Genomic DNA, 26,896 nt, shown 5'->3' with positions numbered 1-26,896 from the left:
GGGTGCGCGTGCGCCTGCCTCTCCCCCCAACTCTCCCCTCGTCCCCGCCGCTCTCCCTTGCGGCCGGGGAGACACCTAGGCCCGGTCCTCCGCGCGCTGCCTGGGTTGTGAGCAGCGTGCTCCCTGCCCTCGCGATTGGCGCAGCCGCCCCTCCCCCTCGTCCCGTCCGTCCCGTCGCGTCCCGTCCCCTCTGGTGCCGCCGGCTGGGTGCCAATGCGCGTCGGGGACAGCGGGGATTTTTTCTGACTCCCGGTCCCTGCCCCCGCTGCCTTTCCCACCCCATCGCGGGGCCGGCCGCTTCTCCGGCCCCAGGATGCAGAATGTGATTAACACGGTGAAGGGAAAGGCACTGGAAGTGGCTGAGTACCTGACCCCGGTCCTCAAGGTAAGCCAGGCCGGGCTTGCCCAGGGCTGTCAGGTACACGCTCAACTCCGCAGGGACTGAGGACCCGGCGCCGGGAGGGACACCGTGTTTTCCGGCGGGGGAAAGTGTAGGAAGGTGGTAAGGGTGGGATGGGACACAGGCAAAGGCGCAGCCCCACCGGAGGTGTTATCCAGCTGCTCTGTAGGGCTTTCGGGCTCTTCAGGTAAACTTGGAGCACTGCTGTCGCCACCCGTCAGAGCTCAGCGCGTCTGGGTACGTCAAGTTGGAAGGTGGTCCGCAGCTAAGTAGATTTGAGAATGTTAAATCTTAACATCGGAAGTCTTTTGAACTTTTTAAACGAGCGTATTGCTTATCTTTTTAAAAACGAAATCAGTATTTGGTATTAAAATGACATGTCACTATTCCTCAAATTTCATAGGAAGTCTCTTATGATTAGGGGTTTGAAATAGTAAATTGTGACTGAGGTCTCATCTTGTTAGATTTCAGAGAACACTGTGAAGTGCAACATTATCTCCAACAGTACCATTGAACCTACCAGGCAAAACCTCCCTTTCCTGAGTTTTTTAAATAGCCGAAAAACTATTTGTAAATCTTGGATTTAAGTGATAATAAGGAGCAGCTTGACGCTCCTAGATATACTTATTTTTTTGCATTGTCAGTACGGCGTTTTTAAAGTAAAATTTGTAGCATACTGGTTTTAAAGCAGTGACTTTATTTTCAAAGATAAATTTCTACAAGTGCGTTCAAGTTTTGATAAGTCTTAAAATTTAAGTTTGTTGTCATTGTTTTTCCTTTCTGAAAACTGAGCAATGAGAATAAATGAATAGGGAGTTCTTAAGTGCTTTTATTATTTTTTTAAGCTTTCAGTAAAAATTTTACAAATCTTACGGTAGGGATGAAATACCCATGGAAATGGTTGGTCCTCTTTATTCAAGAAGTTATTCTGGTGTGCTAGGAATAGTGGGTAGCTTTATTTTGCTCCCTTTCCATGACAAAGGGAAATGTTAGCCCTGTACTTACTTTTTTAATATTTATTTCCAAGACTGATTTTAAAATGATACCTTGTTGGGCCAAGTAAAAAAAAAGGGGGGGGGATAAGTTTATAAATGAGAATTCCAACTCTTGCTATGCTTTTATATATATGATATATATATATATATTTTTTTTTTTTTACAGTGAAATCCCTTGTAATTAAAATAACTCATTCAACTCTGAAATTGAAAATAATTTTGACATTTAAATCAAATGATTCTTTTGCATATTATGTCATTTTTCAGAAATATGTCTACCAAGGTATGTAGCATTGAAATAATACATATTCTTAAACTTTTTTTTTCCAAGGAAAAGAAAAAGAGTTCCCAAATTAAATACAAAACTACTGTTTTATTGGCCAGTTGTATTTTATTGAACTTAGAATTATATTTTGAAGAATCATTTTACTTATTCCCCAAACTGAAAAGTGTTAGCTTGTCAGAATGTACTTGTTAGTGTGTATTTTTAGTAATAAGGAAAGCAGAATTATTGATCCTTTCCTTGCCTGTCCCTGTTTACAGAGAGAATCCTGTAGTTTCCTACTAGACATAAGATGGCAAGGAAGAAAAACCAAATCCCTTGAAAGAAACAGTGACTTATCCTAGCAAGTAGAAATTAAGAAAAGTCATGGCACAGTAAAGGCCAAAGTCCTTTCAATGATCTTCAAACCTCTACTTGATTGGGAGAGACCCTTGTCTCAACTGCTACTTTATTCCTTGCTCACTTTGGCTTAAGCCATCTAGTCTGTCCTGTTTGTTTCTCCGTTTAATGCTCTCTTGCCTTGTGTTTTTGTATTTGCCACTCCATCTGCCTAAAATGCTCTTTTACAGCTATGTGGCTTGTTCATTTTTTTTAAGGTCTCTGCTCAGTAGTCACCTATCAGGGAAGTCTTTGTTTTCTCACCGTCCTATTTTAAATAGCCATCTCTTTTCCTCCACCCCTGACCAGTTTCCTCTCTGCCTCATTTTTCTTCGTGGTTTTCATTACCATTTGGCTTTTCTCCCTCCACTAGAGTTTAAATTCCTTATGAGGACAAGGATCAGTTTGGTCTATTTTATTCACTCCTGTAGCCCCATTACTTCAAATAGTGCCTGGCACATATTGGTCATTCTAAATACGTGTTGAATGAATAATGTTCATAAATGAATTCTTTCATTTTTGTAGACTGTACTACAAAATCTTACATTTAACTTAAAATTTAGAAACATTTGGTAAATAGCATCTTTGCTTTGGAGGAGAAAATATTGTATCAATATCTTGGTGATATAATAATGGGAAAGGACTAAATAATTTATGACCTCTAGATTTGGGTTCTAATATTACTCCATTGAAATGAGATGTTGGAGATGTTGACTAAATAGTAAAAAGTCTAAACATTTTTAAGACATCTTTATCGTTCTGTAAAATAAAGATGTGTACAAAATCATTGTGAGACTTAATGTATAAACCTTTGGATGCTTTTCCAAAGAGCTTTGCTCTATTATAGCACTGATCAAATTGTAATTATTTCATGTCAGTTTCCTTCATTAGACTTGTATATTCCTCTAGGTACCAGTGATACATTCTTTTTTGTATGTGCTCCTTTGCCTAGAAGGGTACCAGGCAGATACTTGCCCACAAACATCTTTAATTTGAAAGCGAAAGTGTAATATGTTAATTCTTCTTGCTCTTTTTAGGAATCAAAATTTAAGGAAACAGGTGTAATCACACCAGAAGAGGTGAGTGTTAAAGATATTCTGAAACTGTTATGTCTTACAATTATATTAAACTGTGTGGCTTTTTTGTTTTATAAGAAAATATCTTAAAGTTTAATTTTGATTTGATTAAAATTAGATTCTTTTGACTATATTAGCAGTTTTATAGGGACTTCTACTTCCTATGTGAGAAGAAGATGTAACTTCCCTCTCAGTTTGCCACTTCTCATATTTCTCTGTAGTTCCTCTTGATTTAGAAATGGTGGGAGAGGGAATGGAAAATATTCCTGGTCACTTACCCCTCACTTATATTTGTGTTATATTGAAGCTGTGCAGGGAGCTCTTGTGGTGTTTGCTGTGTCTTGCCTTTGTCTGCATCAAACATGAGATTTCATGGCTTTTCATTTGGAAACTTTGGTTTACTGCTTGTATGTTTTCTTTCGGTATTTAGCTTAAATATTTTATTGCTACATACTTAAGGCTGACTTTTTTCTCACAATTCTTTAACTTTTTCTACTAACCAAGTAATGTTGAGTCTACCTAATGCTGAAACTGATGGCTATTTTATAGGCCAGTTGTGTTTTATTGAACTTTTAATATAGAATTAGGTTTTGAGGAATCATTTTACTTGTTCACCAAATCTATATAATAAAAATGTTCTCTTTTTTTAGGTAGTTTGTTTTGTTATCCTTTGAGAAATAAATACTGTCCTAAAAATCCTTTTACATTCCAGTTTCATGAATAGTTACAGTTGCATCAGACTTACTTTCTTGTCTTAATAAATGGCGAAAATTTTAAGCTTCACCTTTAACTTTCATTAAAAATACCACTCGTTGGCAATAGAACTTTACTTACTGTTTTGAAAGAAACATTTTGAATTGGGCCATGCTTTGTGATCTGGCTGTTGCTAGAAATTCTAAGACCCCACCTAAGAATTTATTGATCTTTCAGTTTTCAATTGTGATGGAATCTCTTGGGTTCCAAATCCTTGTGAGTTCTGAGAATGGTGTGCTGAACTGATCTTTTTATCTGAAATTGTCTTTATTTTTAGTGAAGACAGATGGCGGTATAGAAAGAACCTGGGAGATCGACCTTCTAGACCCATTTCTCTTAATTTCTCCTTTTCTGACTTGGGCAAATCAGTTAAGCTACTAGACACAGGCCTCATGTTTTCTCGTCTATAAAATGAGGGGTTTTGGCTAGACACTCTCTAAAGGATCGATTCTACCTTAGGCACCAAGAGTTTAATATTTTGAATACCACATAAAATTAAGTTTTGATATTCTTAACTTTCTTGCCAGACAAATGTATAATTTAGACATAGCTCTTAAAACTATCTGAAATCAAGAGCAGGAATGAAAGTATGCTATTCTTCTTCCACTCTTTGGCTTTATATATGGGAAGATGACTAATTGGTAAATAGACAGTTGGAGTGAGAGATGCAAGTCTGTGGTCATTGGATAGACTTAAGCTAACTGTTTTAAAACAGCTACTCACCATAGAATGAATAACTAACAGTTATACTCCAACAGAGTTGTATCATTAAGTGGTTTATAAATTTCCTCCTTTAAAAAAAAAAATGCAAGGCAAAACTAGCTCAGCTGGGTACCAACCACATAATGCTGGATTGAGATAGAACACAGTTACAGAGTTCAGTTTGATTAGAATGAGTCTCCAGGAGGAAAATAAGACATAATTTACTTCGGATAAATGATATACTGAGTTGATCTATGTATTTGTTTTCTCTTACTGTTTCTGGGCTTCTGGCTGTTAGTCTCCAGCTCTCTTTTGTTTTCATTGAGAGGTATTGGAAGTACTGTGTTTAAAAAGAGAGGTAGACATTATCTAATACAGAATTGTCTGACTAAAATTAATGTATATATATATGTGTGTGTGTGTGTGTGTGTGTGTGTGACTGGATTATCAGTAATACAATAGCTTGAAGGATAAAGTTGCTGACTAAAATGTTAATATTGGTTCTGTCTTGTTGGAATTATTCAGTACAGTGCAATTTTTAATCACTGAGAGAAACTACAGCTTGAGAAACTTGAGTCTGCCTTGCATTTGTTTCATTTGAGCATATAAAGCATGCAATAAAGGCCATTGCTAATGAGGATAAATGTGTACATATATTAACTATCTGTACAATTCTTTGTTCCTTTATAATTTTTCTTACCTTCTAGTGTTTTTTAGTTTTTTTAATTTTTAAAAAATTTTTTAATCTCTACACCCAATGTGGGGCTTGAACTCATAAACCCAAGATCAAAAGTTGCATGCTCTACCAACTAAGCCAGCTAGGTGCCCCTGTTGTTTTTCAATAGATGCTGCTGGAGGTGCCATGGAATAAAATACTAGAGTCAAGGCAGTATCATTAAAGAATTAAGTTTTTGACTGTTTTTGTATTGTATTTTGTTGAGTTAATACTTTTTCAGTAATAAATTAGTTCCTGATAACCACAGAGTTAATGGTAGCATTGGTTACAGTGAACTAAAATGCTTAAAACTTTGGGGAGAGAGTATTGTTTTCATTTGGGTTTTTTGTCTTTACCTAACTAGTTTAAATAATAAAAAGATTCTTTGAAATGAAAGAACAGAAACATTTGAAAAGGGAATATGCTGCTAAATCTTATCTTGTTAATGTATCTTCTCTAAAGAAATTACTCTTAGAATTCTTGTTTTATAAAATTTTACTTTCTTAAACGAAGATAGAGTATTAATGTAGACATTGTTTTCTCAGAAAAGCATTGGAAGATTAAAGGTAACTTTTTTTTTTTTTTTTTTTTTTTTGGCGTGTAATAACCCATGAACAATGATTTTAAGTTAGAGCTGTTGTGAAACAGAAGTAATTGGGAAAATATGTGCATGTGTATTGCTTGAGTTGGGACACTGCGGTTACACTTAACAGACTTTCATTTTCTGCTCTCAAGAATAAGCCTGATTCCCGTCTTATAGTAAGATCAGTTCATGCTCATGTATAATGGAAATTCTCAAAAGCTTAAACTCTTTTCTTTCTCAGTTTTTTATTTCTGAAGAAAAACAAAAACTTGTGCAGTGTTCAACCTGCCCAGAAAGTCCAAGGTGTTAGAGGATTTAATTTCTTAACTGTGTTGGTGTTTTCTGAGTCAATCCAAAAGCTTCTAACCTCTTCTCCATTGTTTGGCACTGCGTTTCTCACTCTTGTTAATATGAAAAAGCTTTCAAAATGGGCTGTTATCTGAATTTAAAAAAAGAACAAAAAAAGAGAAGTGTACACTGTGATGTAGTAAACTATTCTTACATTGTAGGCCTGTGTCTATTTAGTAATTTTTCACAAAGATCTTCTTTGAGTTTTCAACCACTAGCAAGAATCTCTCTTCATCTTATTTATCCATAAAATGGTTTTGACATTTTAAATCCTGCAGTGTTACCTTTGTTCATTTCATGATACAGTATCCTTTTGGCATTATTTAATCCGAAGATAAAAATTGAATTTAAAATAAATAAAGAATAAAAAATAACACTCAATACTTTTTTTCTTCCAAAATTTAAACTTTATGGATGTAAAAAATTTTGCAGTTTTAGTAATAATAAAAAATAAATCACCAGACTGGTAGAGCAGGTTTGGTGTTGTTTGCATTTATGTGATTATTGTGTAACAAGATTACACAGATGGTCACTTTGGTATTTTACCATCTAGCATTCAGTGATGTTCAATTTTTCTTTTTCCTTTTTCTTTATATTCCTTCTAAATCCTAAATAGTTTGTGGCAGCTGGAGATCACTTAGTCCACCACTGTCCAACATGGCAATGGTAAGTAATCTTGAGTGAGAAATCGAAAATTAGTAAAAGGTATGACTTCATAATCACGGCAATTTGCAAAATAAATTAGGGCATGAACTTTAGAATGACCAGTTTAACCCTCTTCTAGTAGATTTCTTTGTTAAGCAGTGTGCCCATGATACTTAAAGTAAAATACAGGCTGACAAATTGGGTGTTATGCCTATTTTGTTTTGCTCCATTAGAATAAAAGATATTTTTGAGATAAATGTCTTCCTTTATTAGTATTCACTTTCTTTGTAGTGTCTAGGTCTGATCTTACGGTGGATCTTTAAAAATTAATGTTCAAGAGTTCAATAAATTTGACCAGCTCACTTTTTTTTTAACTAAAATGTTTATTGAATATTTTTATAACATTAATAAACACAGACATTTTACAGTCTTATGTTTTTTAATCATAAAACTTTGTATTCACGTTCAAAAGTATGTTCCCATTTTAGGAATTAGCCGAAAAGAAGGTTCATGATACTCATTAAGGTCTTAACTGGAAATTTGCTGGTAATAGGCTTTTTACATTTTAATTTTTTCATTAACACTTTTAATTATAAAATTAATTTAAGCAACTTAGCAGATCTCATAACATATTTTAAATATTCTGAATAATAACAATGTTTTAAAACAAATGCTGTTTCAGTACTTTCAAGTACTTACAGTAAAACTACCTGTGGCTGAAAAAGTGATCCCAATACTGACAGAGCTGTTTTAATTTAAAGGCTAGAATTGTTTTGGAATTACCATCTTGTTTGGATATAAGTGGCTCAACTCCTTCTCCCCCCGCCCCTTTTTTTTTTTAAATTCCCCCAATGACACTTTTACAATTGTTGTTGAAAGGCGTAGTTTTGATTTGGGAGCAGGGGTTCTAAAATTAATAAAGTTAGAACTGATACTGTTTTCCTTCATATCTAAAAAGCTTTAACAGTTAAAACTGTTTTAAGCCAAAGTTGAAACTCTCTTTTATCTGTGGCCTATTCTCTTCTTAATTTTTATATTTGACACATACCCAAAATAGTTGTTACTGCTCTTTGTCAATTGCTCTTTTAGAACGCTGTTTCTTAATGTACAAAAAAAGGCCAAAATGTCAGGTTTATTTTTATGTCCTTGTCTTCCTTACGTGTATTTCTGTTTTGTATTTAGAATTGAGTTAATATGATAGCAGTTGTCTGATGTAGTAAGGGTGATTGATTTTTTTAGATTACAAATTGTTAAAACTATATTTAGCTTGGTTCTAGCCTACAATTTTTTATATTTCAAGTCAAATAGGTATATAAAATTTAAAATAATATACATTTTATAAAAGGAAGTAATTTAGGATTTTCTTTAATAGGTATACATTTTCTTTAGGTTTCTTAGTCATAGTCTTTATTTGTCTAATTAGTTCAAACATATGATTAATAGTAGTATTATGGAGGTTTGGTATATGGTCAGGCTCTTCCTTTAGCAGGTAGTTTATAGTTTCACTTTATGAAATGTGATAGTTGAAATAGTTTTATTGTAACTTAGAAGTTAGTTACTCCAGTGTCCATACTGGCCGAACAGCTGGAGCCAAAGGAGCAATTCATTTTAAACCTGTGCTAGAAAAAGATAATTTGTATGTTACAGTTTTGTGTCTGCAGGCACCATCATGACCTTGTTGTATATTCTTCACTCAGAACTTAAGGCATTGCCATTTCATTGTTGAATTTGACAGTTGAGAATGGTCTAAAGAAGCCTAGGAGGCTACTAAAAGGTAGTAGGTCATTTCCTGGCTTTATTTTGTGCTCAAATGTATTAAACTTTAGGCTGAAGCTCTGATAAGGCAGCAGACTCTCAGTTTTTGCAATAAACCACATGCCGCTCCAGCTCTGGCCAATTCCATTATGAGACCCACAGAAGAATCTTTGAACCAATTCTTGATAGTCCAAAGTAGCTATGAAAAATCAGAAATGGTTATAGCTGGCTCTGACCCACAGAGGGAATAGTGTTGAAGAGCAGGAGCCCTGCTGTTCTGTGTTTTGGTTTTATGACTGTGAGCCATCTGACTTCTTTAAGCTAAAATGGAGATGTTAATATTACCTCTTTGAGTTCTGAGGAGTAAATAAAAGTTAGAGTTTTAAGTCTTACACTTAATAAATACTTGATAAAAGGATTTTTTCTGTTTTCACTCATTATTTTTAACATTATCATCTTGTGACTCAAAGCATCTTTTTTCTCTTAGTTCCAATTTTAATAGAGTGGAAGAAACAAGGATCTTGCCAACCACCTACTTTGTTATGTAATGTCATGCAACTATTTTTCTGGCCTCCTCTTGGTCTGAAGATGTCTGAAGTAACAATACTTTAGAACTCAAAGTCTGAGATTATACTCACTAAGGAACAACATTTTCTTTTTGTTTGAGGCAAACATAATAGTTGTTTAGTAATTCTGTATTGTTGTCTTTTTTGTCTCATGTGTAATATAAATTCTGTTAGGTCTGTCTGTGTCTCTTAGTACATTTTACTTAGAATGCTGTGTCTTTCCATGCCCTAACATACATCACTTAACAGCATCCTTCCCAAACCAGTCTTGAGACCGTTTTCTCAAGAGTGTGGATTGTGTAGTTTTGGTATTTAGATGTGATAGCTTCTGTTCTGTCTTTGCCTGTTAAAATAGTTCTCATATTTGGTCCTTTTTACTCTTTAAAGGGCTACAGGGGAAGAATTGAAAGTGAAGGCATATCTACCAACAGGCAAACAATTTTTGGTCACCAAAAATGGTAAGAATTACATTGTGTATATCAGTAAATCTTGCACAAAGAGTTATATTTAAAAAAATAAAACTTAATTTATGCTTGAAGCCATACTTACAGCTTCTCTCAGACAGAAACTTAAAAATTTGATGAAGTGCTGTGTTTTCTGTTGCTAGAGTATTTTTTCCTTATTTGGTTTTTACCCTCTTCCTTTTTGTTACTTCTTTTTGCCAAAAAGATCCACTTGTAAGGTGTGGAGGAAAAGGACCCGAGCAGAGTTGGAATTTTAATGGCCTTTTTTAAAAGTTGACTTCATAGTCATAATTTTTTTAGCTGTTTGATTCTGATCTCCTTTAGACTTAAACATTTGTCATGAAAAATGAAATTGATACTACCTTTGACATCTAAAAGCTCCAAGCTAAAGATTTTATTATCCATTGTGTCTTTTAAAGATTGCCTTTAGGAACAAAATTGTTTTTTTGAAACAAGTGGTTTCTTATTTATGAAAACAGCCTCAGAAGGTTGTTATAGTCCCTATCTAATCACAAAACAGCACATTGATTTTTGTTCTGGTTTATCTATTACAGCAAAGGAAAACATGTATAACATACCAGGTTTTTTTTTTCTTTCCTACAGCATATGTTTTATTAGAGTTGATCATTTATATCCTGCTTGTTTTTTAAAGAAATCAGGAGATGAATAGCAATTTCTCGACTCTAGATCATGTTTTTACCTTATAATTGTTCAGTTCTAGGTTTATGTGAATAAAAATAACTGTTCACACATATGCTATGTGAAAAACTTGGCTCCAATATTATAGAAGATAGTAAAATTTAGCAGTTACTGACTTTTACACTAGCTTATCCTTTATGAATAGCTGGAACTTAGGTATGAATTATGAAATACATATTGAAAGTTACTGCAGCATTACAAACTGAAGGTCACCTCTACCACCTCTGAGAATGCCAGGTGGTGCCTTCATGTTTTGAGAGTAAAGCCATTAAAATAAGGTATTATTATGCATTAGCCTGAAATTGTACAGTGTCGTCTCTGGCTTTAGCCTGCTGTTCTTCACAGACCATCAGGGTAAAGAATACACAGAAACTTTCAAGTAGAGAGGCACTTGGATGGCTCAGTGAGTTAAGCATTGGACTCTTGATATTGGCTTAGGTCATGATCTCATAGTTTGTGGGATTGAGCCCCATGTCAGTTTCTGTGCTGACCGTGTGGATCCTGCCTGGGATTCTCTCTCTCCCTCTCTCTCTGCCCCTCCACCTCTTGTGCGCTCTCTCTCTCTCTCTCTCTCTCTCTCTCTCACTCTCTCACTCTCTCACTCCCTCCCTCCCTCTCTCCCTCCCTCCCTCTCCCTCCCTCCCTCTCCCTCCCTCCCTCTCTCCCTCTCTCCCTCTCCCCCTCCCCCCCTCTCCCCCTCTCCCCCTCTCCCTCTCCCCCTCTCCCCCTCCCCCTCTCCCTCTCCCTCTCCCTCTGTCAAAATAAGTAAATAAACAAAAAAAATTTTCAGTAGAACTTTTCTACCTGTGTTCTGACAGAGGTATTTAGGGAAAGATAAGTGTGATCATTATGTATTTGTGAGCTGAATATAACTCTTTAAACACTTACTTAAGCACTTATTAGAAATGAAATACAGTATTTCCTTAAAATGGAATAAATTTTCTTTTTTTCTAATGGATTCATAGGAAGCAGATTATGTGCTAGTAACTGTATTTGCCACTTGTTTAATAGTGCCATGCTACAAGCGGTGCAAACAGATGGAATATTCAGATGAATTGGAAGCTATCATTGAAGAAGATGATGGTGATGGGGGATGGGTAGATACTTACCATAACACAGGTAAGAGGAGAATAAAATACTGTATTTTAGTCTAAATTGTTTTAAACTCTTTTACAATCTTTTATAACAGCATTGATTTTAAAAAACAACAACAACAAAGGATACATAAGGCACAGTTGTCCCAATACACTTTTACCTGAAAAATAGCAGGAAGACAAATTGGAAAAAAAAAGAAAAAGTGCCTTTGGAGAATACCAAATTTCTATAGTACTGCTACTTCAGTAGCAATTTGAAAATATCCATATCATTTTCTTTATTTCTAAAGAAAGAAAGACAATTAGTATTGCTGAGTATGCATACTGCTTTGCTTTAGAGTTCCTTATTTACGTGTCATTCCATTGCTGTGTGACGAACTTTAGGACAGGAACTACGCTTATATTTATTGTACTCCAGAGACCCACATTTAAAATTATTTAATAATTATTTGTTCAGTGACAAACACTGTATACTCTGTGGAGGTAGAGATTCATTGCTGAATCCTCAGTATCTAACATAGTATCTGATACACAAGTTGATCAATAGATTTTTGTTAAAGAAATTGACTAAATTTAAGCCTTTCGTAAGTGTGTTTGCAGAAGTTGTAAATCTGAATATGATTTTTTATTCCAAGTCCTAAACACCGATTTTGCTACTGTATTTAACTGTGTAAACGTAGATTAGTATATGCTGCTACAGCTAACTACCATTTATGACAGGGACAGCAGCATATACTAATGTGCGTTTATGTAGTTGTATGTAGTTACATAATATATAGTTACATGAATTAATTAATGTTAGTTAATAGTTAACAATTAATAGTTAATTTACACAGTTATATAAGTGCCATTTTTGGCTTAGTTTTAATGGAGAAAATGTGTTCTGAGTTTAAATCTAGGTACTAAAAATAAATTTTCTAAGTCCTAGAGAGTAGCAGCTGTATCAAAAGTAGTACTAGCACAGAGTTTCTCAGTCTTAGCAGTACTAACATTTTGGGCTGCGTGATTCTTTGTTGTAGCATTTCCTGTACATTGCAGAATGTTTAGCAGTATCTCTGGTACTAGATGCCCACTAGATGCCAGTAGTACTTACCCAATTGTGGTAATTAAGAATGCCTCCAGACAGTACCAAGTGTTCTGTGAAGGACATATTGCTGCCATCTGTTGAGACCCATACAGTAGTCAGAGGGCTAAGTAATCTGCACAGGAAAAAGTACCTTGTTAGGTCAGTTTTTCTCTACCCTTAAAAAGGGACACTGCCATGTGTTTCTTCATGGTGATAGAAGCATAGATTCAGTGCTTGGGCTTCTTCATTTGAAACCTGTTTCTTTTTCTTTCTTCCAGGATTTTATTTAAATTCAAGTTAGTCAACATATGGTGCAGTATTGGTTTCAGGAGTAGAATTTAATGATTCATCACTTAAAAAAAAAAAAAAAAAAAGAGGTTAGAGTGGGAGAGAGCCAAAGCATAAGAGACTCTTAAAAACTGAGAACAAACTGAGGGTTGATGGGGGTGGGAGGGAGGGGAGGGTGGGTAATGGGTATTGAGGAGGGCACCTTTTGGGATGAGCACTGGGTGTTGTATGGAAACCAATTTGGCGATAAATTTCATATATTGAAAAAAAAAATATATATATATATAAAACAAAAATAATGATTCATCACTTAATATATAACACCCAGTGCTCATCCCAAGTGCTCTCCTTAGTGCCCATCACCCATCTAGTCCATCCCCTAACCCACCTCCCCTCCAGCAGCCCTCAGTTCTCTATAGTTAAGAGTCTCTTATGGTTTGCCTCCCTCTCTGTTTTTATCTTATTTTGCCTTGCCTTCCCCTGTGTTCATCTGTTTTATTTCTTAAATTCTACATAGGAGTGAAATCATATATTTGTCTTTCTCTGACTGACTTATTTCACTTAGCATAATACACTCTAGTTCCATCCATGTTGTTGTAAATGGCAAGATTTCATTCTTTTTGATGGCTGAATAATATTCTGAAACTTGTTTGTTTCTTAACGTGTTGAGTGTTAATTAGTCAAGGCCTTAAGAAAATGTGGTTTGAAAACCTTTATTTTTTGACCTTTCCAAAATTGTTCAGCTGCTCTGCTTTAGTTTTCCTGTGTCTGGAAGACATGAGCAGGACCTCTATAGGCAATTGTTGACTAACCAAAGCCATTAGTTGTATCAGTATGTTTCTGATGTGAAGTAAATGAGCTATTCTGTTGTCTGGTTGTATTCTATTCCATAATCACTAGCTCAAAATTTGGTGCATATTTACAAAGGCATTCATTACAGAGGTAAGTAGGTATTAGTACGATTGGATTGATGAAAGTCTATTAAAGAAATTCAACAACTGAAAAAATGTTTGCCCTGCTGGAGAGATATCCTTAGAATTTTAGTTTAAACTCTATCCTGATCTGATTAAAACACTACTTCCGTTGGACTCAAAAGGCCATGTGCCCGGTTCCTTAGTTACCTCAGTTCTCTTTGCTTCATCCTTGCTTCTCATAGGTTTCTTTTATTTCTCTTAGCCTTTGTATTAGTCATGGTTCTCAGAGAAACAGAAACAATAGAATGTATATATAGATATAGATTAGATCATAGAGGTAGATACAGGTATAGATACATAGGTATACGTAGATTTATTTTGAGGAATTGGCTTACATGATTGTGGTAGCTAGCAAGATTGCAGTTTATAGGATGGACTGGCCAGCAGGCCGAAGACCCAGGTAAGGGTTGATTGCTTCCGCCTGAGTGTGAAGATAGTCTGAAAGCAGAATTCTTTCCTTCTGAGCACTTCAGTCTTTTCTTATAAGGCCTTCAACTGATTGGATGAGGCCCACCTACATTATGGGGAGTGATCTACTTTACTCAAAGTCTACTGATTTAAATGTTAGAGTCTACAAAAATCTAAAAACCACCTTCAGAGCTACATCTAGACTGGTGTTTGACCAGGCATCTGGACACAGTAACGTAGCCAAGGTGACATAAAATTAACCACCACAGTCTTTGAGAATGTTACCCTCATTAGAGTCATTTCAGCTTTTTTTTTTCTTTGTCAGTCCTACATTTAGAAGAGTCTAGTGGCATACTACTGCATTATTATATATAAATGAATTGAAGAGGTTTATTTTCTTTGTATCTATGTATTGGATTCAGGGAATCATTTTGTAATACCAATTCAGTATGTTAAGATTTGGATCTTAATGTTATGAAATAATCTATCTATTATGTAATAATTTCTAAAAAAGGATGAAGTAAAAGCATTGTGCTAGAGCTGTGGATTGTGATATTTTCTATTAGTAAAAAGTGAGTTATTCTTTGGACATGTTGAACAGATGTATCAAAGTTTTAGAAGATTAAAAAGGGAGCAAAGCATATTTTGTATGTAGAGTTTTTTCTCTAGTGTATCTCGTCCTTCTTAAACTATCAAATTAGGGGGGCACCTGGGTGGCTCAGTTGGCTAAGTGTCCGACTTCAGCTCAGGTCATGATCTTGCGTATCATGAGTTCAAGCCCCGCATCGGGCTCTGTGCTGGCAGCTCAGAGCCTGGAGCCTGCTTCGGATTGTGTCTCCCCCTCTCTCTGCCCCTCCCCTGCTCATGCTCTCTGTCTCTCAAAAAATGAATAAATGTTTAAAAAAATTTTTTTTAAATAAACTATCAAATTAGAAACATTGACATGGTCTCTCTCTCCCTGTCTTTCTGCCCCTCCCCCACTCATGTTCCCTCCCTGTCTCTGTCTCTCTTTCTCAAAATAAATAAAGAAGCTTTTAAAAAAGTGGTGGTGGGGACGCCTGGGTGGCTCAGTTGGTTAAGCAGCTGACTCTTGATTTCAGTTCAGGTCATGATCTCATGATCTGTGAGTTTGAGCCCTGCATCAGGCTCCACACTGACAAAATGAGGCCTGCTTGGGATTCTCTGTCTCTCCCTGTGTCTCTGCCCCTCCCATGCTTGTTCTCTAAATGAATAAATAAATAAACTTAAATAAACTGACATGTATTTTAAATGAGAATGTACTTAGCTGACTTGTGGTGCTGCCATCTGCTTAGTGCCACCTTCATTGAGACAAGTATGCGAGGTAGTTGCTTAATGGGGTGCAGTAGACAGAGCATTGAACTAAAAGGTAGCACATATGGATTCGAATCCCAGTTTCTTCACTGTGAGACTCAGCAAGTCTCATTCGTTTCTTTATAAGGAGAAATGATTACCTAATTACCTCAAAAGATAGTGTTTATAAGGATAAAATAACCTATGGAAACAGTAAAATAGAAAGGTCCATGTAAGTGTGGTATGGTATTACTACTTCTGGCTCTCCTAGATTTCTGAAACAAATAACATTAATATCTTCTTGAGAAAATTTTAATGCAGGTTTAAATGAAATATGAATATGAATCCTATAGTCTTCTAATGTGTTCAGTCTGAGAATGAATATATATTTGATAAAGACACAGGGAAAGTAAATGAGGAATGGTAAATGAGTGATAGAATAATTCATGGTAAAATATCAAAATGGTATATTTTTTAATTTGAGAAGTGCTTTTGGCATTATTTATTCCTATTAGAGTTTATTTGTAAAAATACTGCTAACTTTGCCTCCTTATTTCAGAGGAGTTGTGAGAATTTAGGTAATTTTAAGTGTTAATTTATATGTTGCTTGAATCTGGGAAATGGTAGATGTTTACACTTTAATCCAGGTATTTTTTTGAACTTTAAACAGGTATTGCAGGAGTAACTGAAGCAGTTAAGGAGATTACATTGGAGAGCAAGGTACTGGTTAATTAGTTACATTTCTAAATTCAGTGTTGTAATTATTTGCATATATATATATTCTTATTCAAGCTTTTTAAAATTTGAGTTATTTTTTTCTCCTCTCACTTTTTTATACGACCATATCAAAACTACTCCTTCTCAGTGCTTATCTTCCTAAATCCGTGTATGATAAAAATTTTTTTTCAGATTGTAACTGGTAAAAACAACTAATTTTCACTAATTGGGAAGGCTACTATGCTAGTTTAAAAGAAATGTTTTTATTTTTAAGTATAAAATTTTCCGTGAATAGAAGTTTTTGAAGAGGTTTATGTACTTAGTGATTAGTAGCTACTAATTTCAAATTTTGTAGTTTAAACATTGTCTTAAGTAATTTACTCATTCCCTCTGTAATCTCTTAATTTATAGTTGTTTTCAGTGGAAGTTTTTGTTTTTGAAAATTTAAAGGTAAATTTTAACATCATCCAGAATGGATTTTGACTGAGTGGGAGCTAAATCAGTTGAGTTTTATTGTATGGTTTATTGTGGGGAGAGGGGATAAAAATCTGTAATGGGGTGGAATTTTTCTGCTTGAAAATTTTCAGTTAATTCAAGCTAACTTTATTATAGAAGCTTTTCATTTCTAAAGAGAGGATGATTGCAGCTGTCTTCATATTTTTATATTTGAAATAATATGAAAAATACAAAATGCCTTTATTCTTTTCTTTATTATTTTGTTAATAGATCTCTTAGAGAGCAGAATGTTTGGACAGAATAATTGCATTTCTTTTGTCCTTAGGAAACACTTGATACAACATTTGCTACAAGTTTAAGATACTCTTTTTTGTGTGTTTTTATCATTTAGATCTTTTGGGATTCATAACTGAGTCTTAACAGGAAGGGTTAGAAACTAAAACAAGTTTTCTTTTTGTTTTGTTTTGTTTTTTTAATGTACAGTTTTATGCTTGCTAGGGATTAAGGTTCAGTTCATTGGCCTGAAAATTCAGCCTTTTGAAATTCTGTTTTTTGGAGAGTTTGAATGACTGAAAAACCCCAAAATGGCTTTGGCTACTTTAGAAAATCTTGTTTACTCTGGCTGTTAATTATGTATCCTTCAGCCTTTGGGAATGATAAATGGCAGTGTAGTATGGGGTAGCATTTTATGATAGGTTGATGATAATTGTTGAAAAAATTTTTTATAAATGCAGTAGTGGTTAATATGGTACTTGATATCCCATCTAACATCCTTATGTCCTACTAAAGTGTAAATACTTAATAATGGACAACTGGAATATATCTTTCCTGTCATTTCCTATGTAATATAGAATTTATATTATTTTTCATAATTTAATGCTTAGAATATTTGTTGTCCAGACCCAAATATTAATCTTTCTTGTTGATTTCTACTGTATTCTGTTTCAAGTATGATCACCATGACATCAACATGATTAAAATTTCTCTTAACAATCACTTTGTCAGATATTGGCTCTTCTAATAATTACCCAGATATTATCTTTCTTCTCTGGTTTCACATTTTGAGTGTAGTAATGATACATACAATTTAAGCTTCTAGTGGTAAATAAAATCTTCCCTAAGTAAAATTACGAATTAGGTGAAACTAGATAGCCAGGATTTTTTTTTTTTTACTTTACTACATTGACTTCACTTTTTTAGAATATTGATTTTGTGAAATAATTCTGTATTAGGCTTGTCTTTGGTTAGCATTATTCTTTTATTCTAGTGCAAATATAGGTTAAAAATTGAACTGAAATCTTACATATTATAGTAACTGTAGAGTCTGATAATTTTACTTAATTCAACTGAAGATATTGTTAACAAATTAGAACATAATGTTTGATTTCTAATAAGTTTAACTTATAAATGTATTGTGATTTATAAAATATGCCTTTTTTTTCTTTTAAATTATGTGTGTAAGTTATAACTATGAACCAGTTTCCTAATACTAATGAATTGGTTAAATAAAAATACAGTTTTTTGGAAGTGCAACTGACAACTATTTTTAAATGGAGAGCTTAGGTGATTCTTGGTACTTCTATAATACTTTTATATTTTTCAGTCACAGCACTTAGCATATCATTTTTAATATTTGGCTTATGGGTTTGTCATCTCCAGTGGAGTAGGAGTTTCTTGAGGATAAGAACTGTCTTTACCACTCTCATTTTCACGGTGGTTTGCACTGTGCTGATGCATGAGTGCTCAGTGTGTGAACTAATGGACATACTTAAGTGACTTTAAATATACTTATTTTCAAAGGACAGTATAAAACTTCAAGATTGCTCAGCAATATGTGAGGAGGAAGAAGAGGAAGATGAAGGAGAAGCTGCAGATATGGAAGGTATTTGTGTTCTAGATTTGCTTTAATCACACTAGAATATGGATTTTTGAGTATTTGTAGTTGAGGCGGACAAGAATTCTACTCCATTGTGTTCTAGATTTTAACATTTAACAGCCTACAGAGGCTTTTATTTAAACTTAAGTAGTGCAGAACTTACCTTATCTTGGACTCTTCTACTTTACCTAAGGCATAGCCTTGATAGCATTATTTCTAGTGGGATACATCTTAGTCATAAATCTTTAACACTGGGGACAGCTCTAATTCTTTTTTTTTTTCTTTAATGTTTATTTCTGAGAGAGAGAGAGAGAGAGAGAGAGAGAGCCTACACATGTGGGCACATGCTTGAACAGGGGAGGGGCAGAGAGAGAGGGAGACAGAGAATCCCAAGCAGGCTCCATGCTGTCAGCGCAGAGCTGGATGCAGGGGTCAAACTCACAGACCAAGAGATCATGACCTGAGCCAAAATCAAGAGCTGGACACTTAACCCACTAAGCCACCCAGGTGCCTGCTTAAAAGCTAATTCTTGAAAACTATTTCAGAGCAGAGCAAAGTGTGCTCTTGTATTATGCATTTACTTTTCTTCTTTTGACCAAATACATAGAATTTATGATGAGATAGAAATGTTCTGTAGCACGCAGAAGTGGAAGATGGTGCCAAGGAGAGTCGAGGCGCTGTTAATAGCAAGTGGCGTTTGCTCATGAGGAGATGACGCGTAGCTGAATTGCCAGCATAGTCTTGACTCAAAGTACTTTTCTGTTTTGTTTTCTAAATTACTTTTGAGTCTTCATGAAACCTAGCTGTATATCTGTTACTGAATTCTAGTGAGAGTTTTGTCCTTATTCTTGTGGCAAACACCCATTCTTGGAAGAAATCTGTATGAGTTAACTTGTAACCAGAATTGCTCACAGCAGCCTCACATACCAACCATCCCAGTGATCGACTTCTGTATTTAAACCTCCAGTCCAGATCTCCTGAACTTCAGAGGTACTTGTGTAGTTTCCTTTGTACCTGGATGTCTCATAATTGTCAGAACCACCTTCTTGCACAAATACTTTTGTGCATTCCATCTGTCTGAATGGTGTACAGTTATCCAGGCTGGGGTAGAGGGTAGGAAGAATACAGTGAAGAAAGCACTGTTTTTAGAGTACAAGTTGTGGGACTGCCTTAAATATCTGACCGACAGCCTTTTAGTGTGTTTGTGACATTTCCCTTGGATAGAGCTGAAGAAAAAATTGCTGTGTGTGGAATTTTGCTTAAAAAACTGTGTTGATGGTATAGGAGGTAATATAATAATTAATATAACAGGCAGTTTTCATTAGTCAGCAAATATTTATTGGGCAATATAGTATCTATGTAGCAGGCACTGTTCTTGGTGCTAGAGATAAAGCAGTAGACATCTTACGGAGCTTATATTCTAGTTATGGGAGACAAAAAAAAAACAATAGATAAGCAATATACTTTATTAGGTGGTTATAAGTATTAGCAAAATAAAGGAGGGGGAGGGGACAGAGTCTTGGGGAGGGATGAGTACTATTTAAAATAGGTTGATCAAGAAATTCATTGAGAACATGAATTTTAAGTAAAAGCCTGGCAGGAGGTGAGTGAGCAAGCTATTTGGATATCTGAGGCCCTGAGGAAGGAGCTTGTGTGGCTTATATAAAATACTGTGAGCAGGGGCACCTAGCTGGCTCGGTCGGTAGGGCATGTGACTCTTGATCTCAAGGTCATAAGTTCAAGCCCCACATTGGGTATAGAACTTACTTTAAAAAAAAAAAAATCCTGTGTCCAGAGATGAGCGAGGGCAGAGAAGTAAAGCATGGAGTCAATGAGGTAACCTTGGGACCAGATCATGTAGGGCCCTGGCTTTAACTCAGTGAGATGAGAAGCCATTGGAAGGTTTTTGTAACTAGAAGAGCAACTTAGAATAAGATTTACTATTTTAACAGAATCACTGTAATTGTTGTATTGAGAACAGGCTGAAGGGGATTAGGGACAACAGGATACTGTTTGGATAATCTAGGCAAGAAATGATAAGAGCTTGGGCTCGAGTGGCAACACTGACAGTGATGAGAAATAGACTTCTGGACATATTTTGAGGGTAGGGTCGAAGGGATTTGCTGCTGAGTGGGAAGTGGCACGGGAGAGACAGAGTAGCCAAAGATTTTTGGTGTGAGTGTCTGGCACGGTGTCTTGACCTGAGATGAGGAAAATTGTAGGACCAAATAGCTTTGGAGGGGGAGTTTAGGAGTTCAGTTTTAGATGTGTGCTGTTTGCCATGTACATTAGTCATTCCATTGGAGCCATAAGTAAAGAGTTAGATATTGTGAGCAGGGGTAAATTTGGGGATCAGTAGCATTTAAAGCCATTCAGACTGGATGAAATCATCAAGGGAGTAAGGGTAGATAGAGAAAAGACAAAGTCCAAGAACTGAGCCCTTGGTTACTATAGAGTTTTTTTAAAAGAAAAGAAAGAAAAAAAGGAAATAAAGTTGAGATGAAGAAGAACCAAGCATAGAAGTTAGTAAAGGAGAAGCCACTGAGATGAGAGGCAAAGCCAAGGAAAGTGTTCAGGAAGGTGGGAATAAATCATCCAGATGGTCTTAGAAGGTCAGTTAAGATGAAACCTGGGAATTTACCCCTGGATTCAGCAAAGAGGAAGTCACTGATGATTTTAATAAGCACACTTTATGCAATTATATAAACAGCCTTATGTTATACAGTGGAGTCACTGAGGGTTCTACAGTATCATGCCATTTGGTATTGCTAATAGACAGTAGCGTGGACCAAGCCTTGCCATGCTGATGTTCTCTGGCTTTGTCAGGTATAGTGCTGCTTTGGAAGTGTGGAATTAGCCCACTCATACCTATTCAGTATCTTCAGTTAAAAACAAAAGCAGGGGTGCCTGGGTGGCTCAGTCGGTTAAGTGTTCGACTCTTGGTTTCGGCTCAGGTCTCGATCTCATGGTTTCGTGAGTTTAAGCCCTGTGTCAGGCTCTGTGCTGACAGTGCAGAGCCTGTCTCCTGCTCATGCTGTCTCTGTGTCTCTCAAAATAAAAAAGTCAATAAATAAGTAAATAAAGTAAAAACAAAAGCAAAAACCCAGGTTTTGAATGATACTCTGAAGTAATATATGTTATTTGGTTTAAGAAATCTTGTACTTGATTAACCTTTTGTTGCTTTTTATAACAGAATATGAAGAGAGTGGATTGTTGGAAACAGATGAGGTTTGTAAATTGAGTTTTTAGTTAACTTTTACTGAATAAACTTGCTGATTAATATTTCTAATAGTATCTTGATCTTTCCAGTAAACTTTTATTTATATGTTTACATTGGTTATAGCGTATAACATTTTAGCTTTGACTTTTAAGTTCTATTTGTTTTTGGAAAAAATACAAGGTGAGAAAATTACCTTTTATAAATTGTTACATTCATACTAATTTTAACGGCTATAAATTTTTCTCCATTATTGCTAGGCTACCCTAGACACAAGGAAAATGGTAGAAGCTTGTAAAGCTAAAACTGATGCTGGAGGTGAAGATGCTATTTTGCAAACGCGAACTTACGACCTTTATATCACTTATGATAAATATTACCAGACACCACGGCTATGGTTGTTCGGCTATGATGAGGTACAAACAGAAAATATATTTATAATTTTTGGATTTACTTCCTTTGTCATTAGGTCCATGTGTATATACTGTGACCTTTTAAATTTTAGAAATCATTTGTTTTATAATTTCATGATTAATACTGAACTTGATTCTTATTTTAAAGAAACTATGAATTATTCAGTGTGACAATAACACTACTAAGAATTAAACAGAAATAATCTGCTACATATTTATTGCTTTGTTCTTGAGGTTATTCATTCATAATGTAAGAGAAATTGAACTTAGTTTCTTGTATTAAATTTTGGGGGTATTACATTTGTTGCGTACATAAGACATTTACAAAATGATCATGTTGCGTGTGTTTTTTTTCCTTAAGACGGAAAACCTTTTTTTTTTTTTTTAACTTGTTTACGTAATTGAATTAAGGGATAACTGAAATAAAATCAACTTGTTTTAACATGTATGTCATTCTTATGACTATAAATGGGAAAATAAAAAAGTAAAACAAAATAGGCCCCAAAGATGAATTAAAAAGTTATAAAATTGTTTCGACAGCTATGAACTTACTTTTTTGTGGAATCTTTACTGCAGCTGAAGTTATATAACCTTGGTGTACAGACTCCTTCCTCCTTTCCCTGGTATAAATAAATTGTAATTTCTTCCCCAAAGAGTCTGGTGATTCTAAATAGTCTGTAATAGTGTATTGCAGGTGATATGGGAGAGAGGGATATATCTATTTTAAACATTGAAGTTTAGGCCTGAAATTTTTTAAGTGTTTTTTCTTTGTTTGTTTTTGTTTTTGTTTTTTGAGAGAGAGCGCAAGCAGGGGGTGGAAAGAGGATCTGAAACAGGCTCTGTGCTGACAGCCGCCAGCCCAATGTGGGGCTTGAACTTCTGAACCACGCAAGATCATGACCTGAGCCAAAGTTGGATGCTCAATTGACTGAGCCACCCAGGTGCCCCAGGCTTGAAAGATTTTAAACAGTGATTTCAAAACATTTTTTATCATTTCAGCAAAGGCAGCCTTTAACAGTTGAACACATGTATGAAGACATCAGTCAAGATCATGTGAAGAAAACAGTGACCATTGAAAATCACCCTCATCTCCCACCTCCTCCTATGTGTTCAGTTCACCCGTGCAGGTGTGTGTGTGTGTGTGTGTGTGTGTGTGTGTGTGTGTGTGTGTATTGTGTTGTGTGTCCATAAGGATTTATTACTTGAGAGTCTGTAAACAAAGTGTCCTAACAGAAAAGTTTAATAAGCAAGTAAAATTCTCTTTTGTCTTTTTTAGAAAGGTTCTTGTGCTTAAATATGTAAGAACAAAGGAAAAAGACCAATTTATTTTAAGTTTAATTAATAAGACTATTTTTTGTTCTCTTTGTGTGTTTAGCTATAGTGTAGTATAGATCTTTGTGGTTTTACTGTTTTCAGCTCCAAGAATAGTTTAGAAGATGCTTTTTAGATTAAAAAGTACTCATCATTTAGACATGGTTTGCCCTATTGTGACAAATCTTGCTATGAATGTGGAGTATAAAGTTATCCTTTTGTTTTTTATTTATCTCCTTTTATTGGTTAGTGAAGGAAGATGTATTCAGAGTTTCTATTTTCCTTTAGTCTCCAGTTAAGAGATATTCAGCCCTACTGTTTGGGATTTTCTTTGCATCATTGTGTTTTCTTAGGGCCAAGTAAGTGAAGCGGGTTCTATATGCACAATTTACTCTGTTATTTCTAATGGGTAACTCTTACAAATCACTGAGATATTCTGGTAACAATATTTTTTGGATGAAAACTTTGGTATTCCATTGACTAATTAGATGCAACATTCTAGTTTTTAAAAATTCTTAGTATTTTCTTCTTATTTTTTGCAACCTCTTTGTCCTCATACTTTATCCAATAGAAAGCCTAGTTCATTTTTCCAGTTTATTTATGTCAAGAGTTGTTAATATTGCTAACTGAAAAGTAATTCAAGAGTCATTAGTTTTAGTTTTGAATTATCTGAAAGGTTTTCATTTTATTTTGTTGCCTTCTCTGATGGTTTGAGGTTTTAGGATGGTGCTTATCAAACTGAGGCATGTCTCTTTCTTAGCTGTGTTAGGGAAAAGAGATAAGTAATTTAACTGGTAATTAATGTTAAACGTTTTAATAAATGGCTGTATTATACAATGTAATGTAAGTAGCAAAAAGTTGGGGGCCTATAAGGTAAGATTTCAAGTACATTTTAGGCCTGGCCATGGGCCACCTCAGATTATGTTTTTGGATTCTCAGGACTCTGAGAATCTTTTTTTTTTTTTTTTTTTAAACTGTATTTTATTTTTATTTTGAGAGAGAGTGAGCAGGGGCTTATTCTCAGCTAAATATTTGAGCAGCTGAAATCCCAGCATTGTAAATATGTCTTTGTTTTTTTTTGTTTTTTTTGTTTTTTGATTAGCTGTTACCATGTAGGTTTTTTGAATTTGCCTGGTATAATTCTTGTTTCTTAGAGCACACAGCCCTTGCTCTGCAATTATACCCTGGCATGGTTTCCCTTTTCTCTAGTTTTCTGCTGCACTATCCCCCAAACTCCTTCAGCCCGCATTGTAGGATAGCTAACTAGTGCCATTGTGTTTGTGACTACCATAGCTTTTAAAATTTAGCCTGAGCTCCAGTAAAATATTCTACATGACTCAACAATCTGATTTGTTTGGGAAGAGGAAGGAGAATATTTTATAATATAACTATTACGTTAAAATTAATTCACTGACACTAATAAGGTAGATTCCTTGCTTTTCCTATTTTGATCTAATCTATGCTGATAAGATTTATTTATTCTTTTGCTTTTAGGCATGCTGAGGTGATGAAGAAAATCATTGAGACTGTTGCAGAAGGAGGGGGAGAACTTGGTGTTCATATGTATCCTTACCTGTGTATGTCATTAGTGGCACATTGGCTCCTAGGATTGTTTTCCTCTTTGGGACATGTAGTATAATGTTAATGACACAGTACCTATAACTTGTTTTAGCCCCTCATATCTGGAAGTCTTAATGGGAGTCTTTATTTAGAAAATGCCATATTGTGATAGTTATGCTTTGTCCAGATGATGAGCACATGTTCCTTTGTGCTCCCATCAGCCCTGCCTTATGACAGAACCTCGGTCAGTGTGTTTGTCTAGGTAGCAGCTTGCTAGTTGCTTTTGTTTGTGGAAGAGGCAATGGCTAAGAGTATGTCAATATAGAACCATTGCTCTTAATGGAAAAAAACGGGCAAAAAGAAGAGTAACCTACTAATTTAGAGGATAACACATGAGTATCTTTTCCCTCAGTATATTTCCAGTTTAACTATTATTAAAAAATGTGCTTCCCATCAGGTAAAAGTAAAGTTAGGTTGTGTCATTCTGAGGTCTCTGAAACAGAATTCAGCTTAATAGGTTAATAAAAAGTAAAGCACACGAAGTATATTTCATATATTCTTAAAATATAGTATCTTTTTTATTTTAAGAGCACCCTTCTTATATCTTACTATGGTTTTCCTACTTCTGGGGTTGACAAGAATAAACTAAACTGCTGGATCCTGAAATACATGTACCCATAGCATGGATTTGGCAAAAGCAGCCAAAGTCAATAATGTAGATGCCAAATAGTTTACATAAGTTTGGTGCTAGATTGATATAACACTTGGTTCTTGCCACTCAGTGTTAGATGTAGACTGTGAGGGGTCACCCCTGTCTTAGAACTGTAAAGGACCTAAAAATTGCTAATAAAGTGTGTCCCTCAGAAGAACACTGGGCTTATTTGACACTGAAACAAACCTGGAACCCTCGGACCAAGCCAGTCTGATTCCTGAAACCCTATTGCACATAACTTGAGCATTCATCTCTGTGTTGGAGACTGGGTAGCGACTTGTAAGACTCTGTGTTTAATAATTGAGTCATCAGTTCCCCCAATAAAAATTAAGGTCTTAATATTTTCAGGTGCAGTGGAACATAGAAAAAAAATTCAGGATTTTATTAAACACAGTCTAGTGTAGCAGATTGTATGGCAAGTACATACACTAACTACAATCAATCCTTATGGAGGGTTTCCACTTAATTATTTTTTTCTCTTTTGCTTCAGTGCTTTTATATTTTTTACCCTATGTTATTTTCTAACAAACTAATAGGCAGTAAAGGAACCATTTCCCACTCATTTAAACATGAACAACCTTGTTCTCACTTTTATATAAAAAAAAAAAATGGGCTCATGCAAACTCATACTTATTAGGAAGTTTCACATTTTAATACTAAATGGGAGTAGGTCAAGCAGTCTTCAAGTTACAGAGAACCTCATGTTGAATAGACACAAACTTCCATGAATTATTTTTTAATATACTTAAGATTTTGTCTTATGTATTTTTTCTGAGAAATTGTTTAATAAGGATAATTACAATGTTAGCTTAAATCCTAGTACTATTTACCAAACAATTTTCCTTAGCTAAAGACCTTTAGGTATCTTCTAATTTTCTTGAAGTTCGTACAAGCTGTCATTCCAACAATAGAATATGACTACACAAGACACTTCACAATGTAACGAAGAGAGCATAGAATTTATCCTAATTACTGGTTCTGATTTTTAAAGAATTAACCCATAGATGTGACATTGACCATATACACCAATATGTACAATTTCTCTAATAAAGGGACTTATATGTTTATGCATTAAATAAAAAAAGTTCCACTACCATCCTTATTTGTTTAATAAAAATGAGTGTGAAGAGA

General features: G+C 35.1%; 1 protein-coding gene across 1 annotated transcript; it reads left to right on the top strand.

Moving 5' to 3' along the window:
* Positions 1 to 278: 278 nt before the first annotated feature.
* On the top strand, positions 279 to 26,896 carry ATG3 (autophagy related 3). Its single transcript, XM_019448364.2, has 12 exons — positions 279 to 385; positions 3,094 to 3,135; positions 6,850 to 6,899; positions 9,587 to 9,657; positions 11,374 to 11,481; positions 16,174 to 16,223; positions 18,477 to 18,558; positions 21,746 to 21,780; positions 22,030 to 22,185; positions 23,182 to 23,309; positions 24,988 to 25,056; positions 26,627 to 26,896. Exons 1-12 carry the CDS (start codon positions 314 to 316, stop codon positions 26,706 to 26,708), a joined length of 945 nt encoding a protein of 314 aa, XP_019303909.1. The 5' UTR covers positions 279 to 313; the 3' UTR covers positions 26,709 to 26,896.

The sequence above is a fragment of the Panthera pardus genome, unplaced genomic scaffold, assembly GCF_024362965.1.
Source record: "Panthera pardus isolate Hobbes unplaced genomic scaffold, ASM2436296v1 HiC_scaffold_16, whole genome shotgun sequence".
NCBI lineage: Eukaryota > Metazoa > Chordata > Mammalia > Carnivora > Felidae > Panthera > Panthera pardus.
Note: the sequence above shows the minus strand (reverse complement) of the source record. Positions and strands in the feature narration are given on the sequence as shown.